We start from the raw sequence: 11,546 nt of genomic DNA, 5'->3' as shown, positions 1-11,546 counted from the left end.
TGTTTAAATCTGATCATCACCAAATTTCATTTCATTCAAACCAAACGATTCCAAAAACAATCTTTCACAATCAAAAACAGACTCTACATAAATGCAAGAACCAATTAATAAGAGAGAAATATCACAAATCCAAATATGCACAAATTTTCACAATGATGTAATTAATGTTAATTCAATGCAAGCAATGCTTTCTTCTTTTCGTGAAAACAATATTTTCATATAAATAATGAAACTTTCCAAAAATACACGTAAAGAAGTTCTAAAAATGATTATTGCAGACAAAGAAAGAAAGATGCAACAAACCTAATCATTCTCCATAATGACTCTTTCCTTCAATAGTCAACTAAGTAATGAGACCAAAATAGTGTAAACAATGGAAAATCCCAGACAAAGCAGCCAGATGAAAACAAAGACTGAAAATTAATTCTGGAATCAACATCTCTGACTGAGGTAAAGATAGAGAGATTTCAATCTTTCAAAGATCATCGTGGTCAACCAGTGACACCATAGTGATGGTCACAAACTTTAAAGTAAAAAGCGCGATGTCAATGCACTGTACTCAAAATAACTCACGATGGTGCAAAAAAAAAGAAAAATAAAAAATTTCTCTAAAGATCAAACAATTCTAAACTTCCAAAATTAATGGAGGTTGACCAAAAGACTCAAAACGCAGCTCAAATTTTTCACAAGCATAGGAAACTGAAGAGCATCTCGCTCCCCAATGGAGTCACCAATTTGTTATCTAGACAAATTTGTTATGTGGACATAATAAGATCTCCTAGGTTTGAAACCAAACCTAGAAACAAATAGACAAATAAATGCAAACATTCCCTAGATTATGGCTAAAACATAGATACAAAGGATGCAAAGAGACATATCGTTTCACGAAATTCTTGTTGATGACTCTCATTGTTGTCCTTTGTAGCTTCCAACCTTTCTCCCTTGATTATCCAAGAATATCACTGCAAAGACAAAACTAAACAAGAGATCAAAGCATAACATATATCAAATATTTCAGCATAAATCATGTAAGAGATCAAGGAGCCTTACAATAAACATTATAACACATGGATATGGGAAAGAAATAAATACTTGTATAATGATAAAGAGTGGGATATTTACAACCAAGTGCCTTGATGTTGGAGTCTCCTTGCAATGATCCTCAATCCAAGCCTTTGAAATGAAAGAACTCCTATGAAAATTTGAGCAACATTTACGTAAGTTTAGAGGCCTCAATTGGAAACCCAACTCTCTTTGCAAGCATTGCACTTATAGGAAAGAATGGAAGTTGAAGATCCATGAAGGGAGGAGAGACATCCATAATGAGTGGGATGGATCCACTATAGGAGGAAGAGGCCCAGGATATGGGAATTTCGAGCTCAATCTCAACCAATTTGGATTGGATACAATCTACAAGGCTTCTAGAAAAGGAAGCTTCGTTAATTTTTATTTTGTACCTCCGTAGAAGGTCATCACGACCTTAACATAAAAAATGTGATGACATTTTTGTATACCAATATGATTTATAAACTATTGTGGATATTCCACTCGATAATTCGTCACAACAAATCTGATAAAACTATATTTAAAATATGAATTCTACATTATTATAGTTTTATTAGATTTATGGATCTGTAGATTACTGTTAATAATGCATGCATCGAATTAAAATATGCAGAAAATATAGAACGACATAATAAATTCTCTCACACACATTTGCATAAGATATGCTTTGGGAAACCCTTTTGGGAGAAAAACCTAACTGAAGGTGAGGCTACTTTGCTCTCTTTCTCTGAATGGAAATATGGCTGCAAGTACAAAGAAGTATGGCCTATGGCCTGTGGGATGCTACAATGCACAAATCCTCTCTGTGTGCTCTATCTCCTATCCCTCTTGGCTATTTTTGCTCAGCTATGGAACAAATGCACTCGAAAGAATGGAACCCCTTTTCCTCCTAGTGGCCCAGTTATAACACAACTCGATAGCCTACTAGTGGTTAGGTTTGACTACCTCAACTCTTAACTAAAGTTACAATATAGACTTTTCTATAGTCTTTTACATCATAATCATGTGGCTAGCCCATTTTTTCACGAATAATGGGGGCTGACTGACATCCTCTCTCGAATTATGGTTGTGAAAACAAGAAGGTCAACTTCTAAGTGGCATAACTTTCACATACGGGCTCCAATTACCTGATTCTTGTGCCATTGGAAAGGTCTTTGTGTGTAAAACATCAAAAAAAGATGCACACTAAAGAAACAAAGTTTTATACCCCTAAAAAAATTTGTTTGATGCCTCACAACACTCCCTGAATGTTTCAGACCCTGTTTTGCCAAACTGATCTCGTTAATAAAAAACGTCCCGTGAGCTTATTCCTCCACTTTTTACACTTTGAAAGCATCAAGATGACTAACAAACAATATAATGATCCAATTTGGATCAAACCCCCAATCCAAAGTCATCATCACACTCCCTTAAAAAACCCTAGCATCAAATCTACAACCACCATTGCTAGCTCTTAGACCTCCGACCTCCCAATCCTCATTTTTGCCCATAATTTCTTTATCGACTACAATTTTAGAATATGAAAAACCATGTCATCATCATAAACATTTCCAACCCTATTTTGCCCATAATATTTTAAACCCAATACACTTCTAAAATATAAAAAATCATGCCATTATGTGATCTCCATGAGTCTTTATTGTTCTAACACTCAATGACTTTAACTATTAAACTTGTTTTTGATTTTCTATCACCATTAATTATAGAGAATACTCTTAATTATAAATAAAAAAATAAGATCAAGGGTTTTTGGTTAAACTAAAATCCCCGCCTCTACCCTCTTCAACTAGGTCAACCGAGACTCACTTGTCAAATTTACCTATTTTCACATCTTCTTTTTCTAGTCTTCATCAAGGAATGATTTTGACAAATTTTATTATTTTCATATTTCTTTTACTTGTCTTCATAGTTTAAAGGAAGAATCTTGACGGTTTTGTAAAATTTAAACTATATTTCATGAGCAAATCACGTCATTGTTTGTCAAATTCCATCCTTGTTCTCAACAACTTCATCATACCCCTGTAAGACCATGTGACAATTTCACAAGCATTGTGAATTTCTCGTTGACAATTTTACGGGGATGGGTAAATTTCTATGGGTAATTTTTTTTTCTTCCAAAAATCCAACAATAGAATGTTTGAATCATTTTTTGATGGAAGTGATTAATACCATAAAAACAACCCATTAATTGTGTAGTTTTTGCAATTGTAACCCAAATTTCCAAAGAAGTCTAGCGATTTTTCCATTCTTCAGAAAACATCCTCTTACTACGCACATCCTTGTATATATATGTGTGGGGTTGTGTTATTGGTGTTGTCGCACTCACACGTGTTTGGTCTCTCTCTAAAAAAAACATAACCAACATAAGTTCTACTTTGAAGACAATATTCTGGGAGAAATTGCAGATTACAAATACCTCGGACTTGACTTCAATAAAAATCTAAGCCGGATGGCTAAGAAAGAAAAGAACTTTGGGGGTTTGGAAAGCATTTTATGCTTTCAAAATGGGTGCATAGAGGCAAAGTTATGGACTGGAAAACCACTCAAACTCTTTTGGGCTTCCAGTGATTCCGGTGATTCTCTATGTTGTGAGTTGTCGGCCAACAATGCATCCGACATGAAGTGGAGACAAATTGAAAAATTTAGAAGCATTTGATTACAAACAAATTCAAAATTAAAGTGTCGTTCCTTATTCTATCTTGTTAAGTGAAACATGAGCTGCTCCTATTAAAGAAGTAGTTATGTGTGGTCATAAGGTATTTAAAATTTTTTGAGCAAATGGAAGAGGGCAAATGACCTAAGGTTGTCTTTAATGACATATTGTGCAAAAGAAAGAAGATTTGGATATAGAAAAATAACAAATGGTTTAGTAAATGAGATATTTGCTTGAACATGTGTCCCATAAACATTAAATAGATAAAAACTTTTGTTACAAATAAGTTCCACAAGCGTACTTGGGATAAGGAGCTAAGGAGAAAGAAAAAATACTATATTGAAGTGTTTAATCCCACTCATAATTATCAATAAAAAGCATACATAGAGGCCAATATTTCTTGGAGAGCCAAAATTCTTATTGCTTAGTTAATGACTAATTCTCATTGACTCCATTGTGAAACAAGGCGCTGGAAAAAATCAAAAAAGTGTGGAAGGAAAGAGCATGTATTTTTTGTTCTTTTGGAAAAGTGGAAACATAAAAGCATTTCATTTTAGAATGCGAGACCTTCAAAAACAACAAAGAAAATTATGCAAATATTCTTGCAGCTAACTCTTGAGATAATCTTAAAATAATCTATTTAGCAAAAGATTTTCAAGATATTGAAAAGCTTCATAAGAAAATAACCTTATACATCAACTTGCCATAAACAATATTTAACTTCATAAACATGAAATACTTTTCTTTCCTTTTTTCTTTCTTCATTCCCATGGGCTCGTAGCCTTTCAAATGCCGTAGTCTTTAACGCGACTTTTTGAAAGCTTTTCCGGCGATTTTTTCCGGTAAAATCCGGCAGTGATTTATTGAAATCGAAGTTTGATAACTAGTTTCTGCACAATGAAAGCGTCCCAGGGTTTTTCAGGGTGCTGAATCCGAATATGCAGTTAAAAAACCATTTTCACTGCAACAAATCATGATTTCATCTCAATTTCTTCCGCCGGATTCCGTCACCGGAATCTCAAAAAGTCTCATTATAGACAACTCCCTTTCAAATGGTTCTCTGAATTCTCAGATCCTTTCTTTCTTTCGATCCCGTGGCCTCGTTAGGCTTTAAAATGGTTCTCTGAATTCTCCGATCCCACTGCAACTAGAAAACCAGCTCCGAAGAAGATTGGCTGAACTAACACTGACTTGTGGATGCTCGTTTGGAAGAATGTAACAATATTTGGCGAACGTAGTCTAAAAATGAGAAGAAACCCTTCCTTGTTGATGCTCGATTGGGAGATTCGACTAATGTTTGGAAGTATGAAGAAATTTGTTTCACCGGAGATTTGAATTGAGCAGAAGGGATGGAGAAGTTGGAGATACTGGAATTAGCGCAGATAGATTACTCCCACCTGATTGACCCATCATTGGAAAACAAGTGCATTCAAAACGTTATGGAGGCGCTGGGTCCCGGCGGTCCAGGGCTTATGGCAGTTACAGGAGTCCCAGGTGTGGAAGCATTGAGGATCACACTTCTCCCCCTGTCCAGGAAGCTTGCACTTATGGACGATACCCAGCGTCGTTGCATTTTAAAGGTAAGAAGGGCTACACCCTCCACAAATATTCTCTAAAGATCTAGCTCAATGGTAGAAAGCGTAGAGTTAGAGTCCACCCAAAAGTGGACACCCATGGAAGTTCTGAATGAACTGTTTGTAACGCTTATTTATTCTGTTTGGTAAATACCATCTCAGTTCAGTTCCATCTGTATCGGCTAAAAATTGCTCGTACAAACAAGAATTCTCAGCAACACTTATTGTTTTAACTGGTTAGCCCATCAAATATGCATCGGCGTTTACTTCCCAATAATTTCACACATTTTGAATACATCCCCATCATTGAGCTCGAAACTAATATATGAACTAAGCCAAACCCATCTAATCCTGGGTCTGATATGCACCTCAAGGTAGGAAAGCTTGAGGATGCATATATAGAGTTCGAATAAATGGGTCTGGGCCAAGTGTCCATATTTAATGCGTCCAACTGACTATGTATATCCAGTGCACCACACGGGCGCATGAAAAGGTGATGTATCTGCCACCCCTGCCTGCACCCGGGCTGTAGAATGCACCTTGCTTTTTTGTTGATGTTGTAACAAGGGAGGGTTTGATATCAATATCCATCCAACATTCTTACAAAATTAAGGCCCTAGAATCCCTCCAACTATCTCTAATATTATGATGCAATCTTACCTAGGTGTGGGCCTTCTCAGCCAGTACAACAATCCTCATTTTATTATAATGGAAGAGTGTATCCTTTTGGGGCATGGCGTACTAAATTGCGAACAATATCCTTCCGCTAAGAAAACTTATACACATTAAATGCCATGCCATTTGCAAAGAAAGAAAGTACCCAATCATTTTTTTATTTTTATTCCGAGCTGGTAAAGCTCAGTGTTCAAACATAACTCTGTGAATATTGGGCACCCATGCTCTTACAATGACCTGGGACGCCTGCACTGTCTGTATGAAATTTTTTTATTGTCGGGGTTTGCCCTCTCACGATTTTGATTATGGTGGTCCCAGGGCTATTAGGCAATCTCCAATTCACTCCCTCCTCTGGGGGATGAGTGGTAAAAGCAGATTAGTTTGCTTCTGCATACCCTTAAGAAAAGGTAGGCCGTACTTATGTGGGCATCAGCTCATCGATGCATCAATATTATGCCAACCCTGTATATCTGGTCGAATGTGCATTGAAGGATAGTACTAAGATGAAGGCTTATGCTAGGTGACTTTGTGTTCTTAGTACTTACAACAGGTCTATTTTAGACTTGATATAAAAAGTAGCTTGTCTTATTTTTACTTGATTGAAATGTTTTATTAGTGTTGCCCTTTTTGATTTAGGGATTTTGTCAAAGCTTTTTGTTTGTACTCTCTTCCCAACCCCATTGAAATGCCACCTAATCATGCCACTAACAAAGATTTTTTGAGACTGCAATAAAGGAAAAACCAAACCCTTGTTCCAGTGGGTCCACCTACTCTCCCACCATAAGAATGAATGCAATACACAACTGCCCACAACCTAACTTCAAACGCCTCATTGGATTCCATGAACAATTTTGATCGAGTTTGTTTTAGAACAGTGGGGGATTTATGTTGTTGGTAATTTTAGGTATGTTCTATGCGTAGAGCAATTTATTTCAATTTTCATAGTTAGCTCAATATCTTTTCCAGATTAGCAATCACATCATCATTAAAGTAAACTGCAGATAGAACATAAACATAAATCGTAGAAGACAAGCCAAGACAAGAGGACACAAGATGTGGCGCTAGCCAGGGACAAACCCCAGTGTGGGGAAACCGTTGATCAATTCTTCTTATATGTTCTTCAATAGTTCAGTAGAGAGAGAGAGAGTACATTTACAACAGAAGTCAACACTTTGACTTATCTAAATAAGAGCATAGATCATCTCTAAGAAGATGATACATGAGATCAGTTGAAGACATGCTGCTTCAACTGATTCTCCAAGGTGACTCCTTCACCTATCATTGTGCTGCATCTCGTCATCATGCTGCACCTCACCGTGCTGCACCATGCTGCACCCATCATCACAATGCTGGACCTTATGACCATGCTGTACACATCATACTGCTGCACTTTATGCTGCACTGCTGTACCTTGTGCCACTGCTGCACCATGTTGTCACCCATGTGCTTGTTGCACCATTGCTGCTTTGTGTACTTGCTGCACCAAGTACCATACTGCTGTCCCAATGTGCTTGCAACACCATGCTTGTTGCACCCTATTGTTGTTGTTGTCCCATGTACCATACTATTGCAGCACCATTGCACTAAATACAGTTGTCCCATGTACCATACCACTATGTACAGCCACCATGTACTTGCTGTTGCTGCTGTCCTATTGTGCCACTGCTGCACAATGTCATAGCTGTCCTAATCATTGTGCTGTCCCAACATGCTGCAGTCCTAACAGACTGCTGTCCCAACATGTTGCTGTCCCATCATTGTGCTATCCAATGAGTTTGCAACACCATGCACCTTTGCTGCCATGTCACAACTGCTGTCACATCACAGCTTGCTATGCTTGCCATGCTGTCCAGCCATGCTTGCCACGCTGTACAGCCATGCTTGCCACACTGTACATGCTTACACTGATTCTTCTAACAACACTTTCATCATCAAAATATCCTCATACTTGAATGCTGGTGAACTGTTGTAGTTCTGCCACTCTGGTTAGGGCATCAGTAGTACCCTAACAACCACCTCTAAACTCGGCAGCGTCTTTGAAAAGAGTGCAGCTTACCTCCCTTGAGAAGCTGCTGTCCATACATCCCTTCACGCTGTCTAGGGCAGCCTCCACGCTGTCTAGGGCAGCCTCCACGCTGTCCCTTTGACCCTTTATACGACAGCTAAGATCCTGCTGTCCACACAGCCCTTCCACGCTGTCTAGGCAGCCTACATGCTGTCCCTTTGACCCTTCATGCTGCAGCTAAGACTCTCTTGTTTGACTGCAGTTAGGGCTGAATTAGACCAGCATTTAGGGTTGGATTAGATCAGCGTTTAGGGCATCCTTTTAGGTCTGCGTTAGGGCTGCCTTCCATCTGCATCTAGGGTTGTAGGCCTCCTTCTAGACTTGCGTAGAGACCAGCGTATAGGTTAGGGCTCCTTCTTGATATCGTTAGGGCTTCTCTTCATGACTGCGTCCTCTAGATTAGGGCAGTGTATTTCTTCTTCTTGATTGCGGCTAGGGCAGCCTCATTCCTCCAATGTCTAGGGCTACCACTCCTAGATTTCTCTTCCACTAAAACCCAAGACAAGTGGAGAGAAATCAAGATAGAAGTGTGTGTAGAAATGACTATCAAGTCATCTCCTTTTATACTAAAACGTTGAGCACATGTGGGGTTTATTTGGTTGCTGGCCGACCTTGACGAATTGTCTTATAACACAAATAAATTCATAACTCCATGAATACTTATCGGAATCGGATGATCTTTGGATCAATCCTACACCTCTCGATGAGAGGGATCCAAGAAAAATATCAACTGCCATAAATAAGATGACCCACATGGAGTTTGGCCCTAGTTGCCAATTTTAACAGTTGTGAAGTTGTAGAAGGGGTGCTTGAGTTTTTCATAGTAACGTTGATGACTGGCGAGGACAAATTTTTGAGAAAATTTTAATAAAAGAAAAACAAAAGGATGAAGTGAATGCCCTAGAATGCAAGCCCCAGACCTGAAAAACTCTCTCGAGTTTGTTGGTGAATCCTCCAAGACACAATTTGAGTGAGTATCTAGCTTCAAGAATACTCTTCAAGACAGACTGTAACCTCAAACCCTTTAAGGCAGAAGTGCTTTCTTTTTAGAATGCTTGAAACTCATTTTTGCGAGTGAAGAATGAACCAACCCATTCCCTTTTTATCTGTTTATGAACCAACCCATTCCCTTTTTATCTGTTTAGGTTTTTTGTGTTTTTGTTTTGTGCTTTTTTAATTTTTTTTTGTTTTGCTTTTTGGGTTCTAGAGTTTGATTTTTAAAACCCTCGAGGGCAACAAAACTTACAAAACAATGTTTCCCAGCAGAGAAACAGTCCTGAAATAGCTTGAGAAATCTCAATCCATTTCAGGACAATAAGAATGGAATAGTGATTGTTCTGGAATCTGGATACCCTTTTCCATTTGTGTACCTGTTTTGGTGTTGCTTATTGCAGAACCAGCTTTCTATTTATACTGTTTATGGTAACAAGGCTCAAGAAGGCAAATTCAGGATCTTCCCTGAAATCACCCCTAACAAGGCTAGACGAAAGAAGAAAACAAATGTAGATCCATTTTGGATCAATGTAAACCGTTAACATTTTTCTCCATATTTTGGTAACAACAAACAGAGAAGTCTAAACATTCCACTTTTTGGGCTTTTTCCAGGAATCATCACCAGAATCTGGTTATGTAATTGTTGGTAAAATTGCAATTTTTCATTGCCTAAATTGCATTTTTGAATGCATAAATGAATTCAGTGCCCTGGAAAACCCCTATTTCATGTGGATTGTGCAATCTCAACAACTGATATCTGCAATTCCAGTAATTATTTTAAATTTTGGGCAAGGGCAAAACTGGTTAGAAAAATGTTTCTGGAAAAAGTTAAAAAAATAGATGTTTAAACTACTCTACAACAAACATCCTAAAATATGTGATCATAGTTTTCCATATGTGGGGCAAAGATATTGTAGTATTGCTCAAGCTCTCCATTCTACAGGCAAATAGTTTGCAGATTTATTGGAATTCCTGCATATATGATTTTTAGTCTTCGACATTTCGGACTGTTAAAGCACTATCCATCTTCAATCATTGTCCTTGGCTTGATCTTACAAGGGTGAATGGTGCTGCATCTATATGGTCAATATGAAACCAAGAGCAGTCCAAGAAGAATAATCTTCTCAGCATGGAAGTGGAGGAGATAAAGAGAAGCTTTGATGTCGATGAGAAGATCTTATATACAACAATGCAAAAGGAGGTGAACATGAGAAACCATCATAACAGCGTGAAGGACATGATGAAGCTTTTCCACATCAAGATTCAAATCAAGAAGAACAAGGTGATTGCTCTGTTCGGTTTTGTTTCATAGGTCAACCCCATAGTAGAGGACCTGGTAAGTAGCTTGCTTTAGAGGTACATGGATATCCTCATTCATATTCATCGGGATGGGTAAACAATGATGTCGAGTTGAAAGCACTGATACACCATATTTTTAAATTCTGGTATATGGGGATGTTTTTCAAGCATGTCAAGAAAGTGCCCTCCAAAATTTCTTGGAATGATAATGCCATGATAGGACATAGGGAACCCTGCCCAAAATATAACTATCACCCATTGCTGTGCTCTGAAGTGCCTGTATAGCGGCTACTTATGGGTGGTACCTAACATTCCCATCCAGAACGTTGATATTTTATATGAAGAAGATTGAGCATTTCAAGTCAGGCCGGGCATGTTTCTGATTTTTAGGGAAGAAAAAAGCTTTTGTATTTACGAGCTCATAAATTTTGACTCGCTACCTAGATTGAAGCCATAGCAACACCATTTGAAAGAGCGCTTCCATGTCTACAATCTGGTATATTTCTAAGCAGTATTCAACAAATTACAATATCTGCAAGTCGTCATGCATTTTCAGCCTGAAAACCCCAATGGAAATAGAAAGACTGTAATAATTTTCAATTGGGGTTATATCTGTTAATTCAAAAGAAGCAATGGATTTTTTTTGGATATATGTGATAAATTTATTATTCCATTTTATATAATAGAAAAAATATAGAAAATAAGTAAATGCATAGTTGGAGCTAGACAAGGTTTGTGAAGAATGGTATGCTTCCGGTGATGTGAATATAATAACTTTTAAGTTTCTTTTCAGGGAATCTCATCCTCATTCTGATGAATATCCATGCAATCAAGAAGATTTAGAAGAGACAAACATAATCTCCTATCTCCTCCTTGAGGGACTTCCTCTTTATGATCAATCTTCCAATGACTCACGAGCAAAAACGTATTGGTTAAAAAGGAAGAAGAAACCACTGAAGGCGGTTATCAACAAATGGTGAAAATGAGTTCACATGAACCTTCTCCATTGGTAATGCTTTCCCCACTCTCACAACAAACATATTACATCTATGTGGACAATATTTATGATCCAGTGGTTTTTATTACCCTATTTGAACAATACTTGGGACCCATATGACCTTGTGGGGAATTTTCAACGGAGTACACTAATGAGTATATTGAGTTCATCAAGGAAGCCTATTCTCAAAGCTTCTGTTCATTCAAGTGCATGCATTTGATAATA

At 37.7% G+C, this 11,546-nt stretch overlaps 1 protein-coding gene across 3 annotated transcripts in view; it reads left to right on the top strand.

Moving 5' to 3' along the window:
• The first annotated feature begins 4,800 nt into the window (after positions 1 to 4,800).
• Positions 4,801 to 11,546, top strand: part of LOC149234765 (2-oxoglutarate (2OG) and Fe(II)-dependent oxygenase superfamily protein) — a 78,167-nt gene continuing 71,421 nt past the window's right edge. The window contains exons 1-3 of one of the 3 annotated variants that reach the window (XM_089371937.1): positions 5,162 to 5,298; positions 10,085 to 10,307; positions 11,118 to 11,333. In XM_089371937.1, the coding sequence (XP_089228063.1) occupies positions 11,298 to 11,333 (36 nt within the window). In that variant the 5' untranslated portion in view covers positions 5,162 to 5,298; positions 10,085 to 10,307; positions 11,118 to 11,297. Of the gene's footprint in view, positions 5,299 to 10,084; positions 10,308 to 11,117; positions 11,334 to 11,546 lie in introns of all 3 variants that reach the window. The other 2 variants (XM_089371936.1, XM_089371935.1) reach the window with 2 other exon arrangements.

This window comes from Pinus tabuliformis, chromosome 8 (genome assembly GCF_031772625.1).
Source record: "Pinus tabuliformis cultivar Carrire ecotype Pingquan chromosome 8, CPIR1, whole genome shotgun sequence".
NCBI lineage: Eukaryota > Viridiplantae > Streptophyta > Pinopsida > Pinales > Pinaceae > Pinus > Pinus tabuliformis.
The sequence above is the reverse complement of the archived record's forward strand: the minus strand, read 5'-3'. Positions and strand labels throughout refer to the sequence as shown.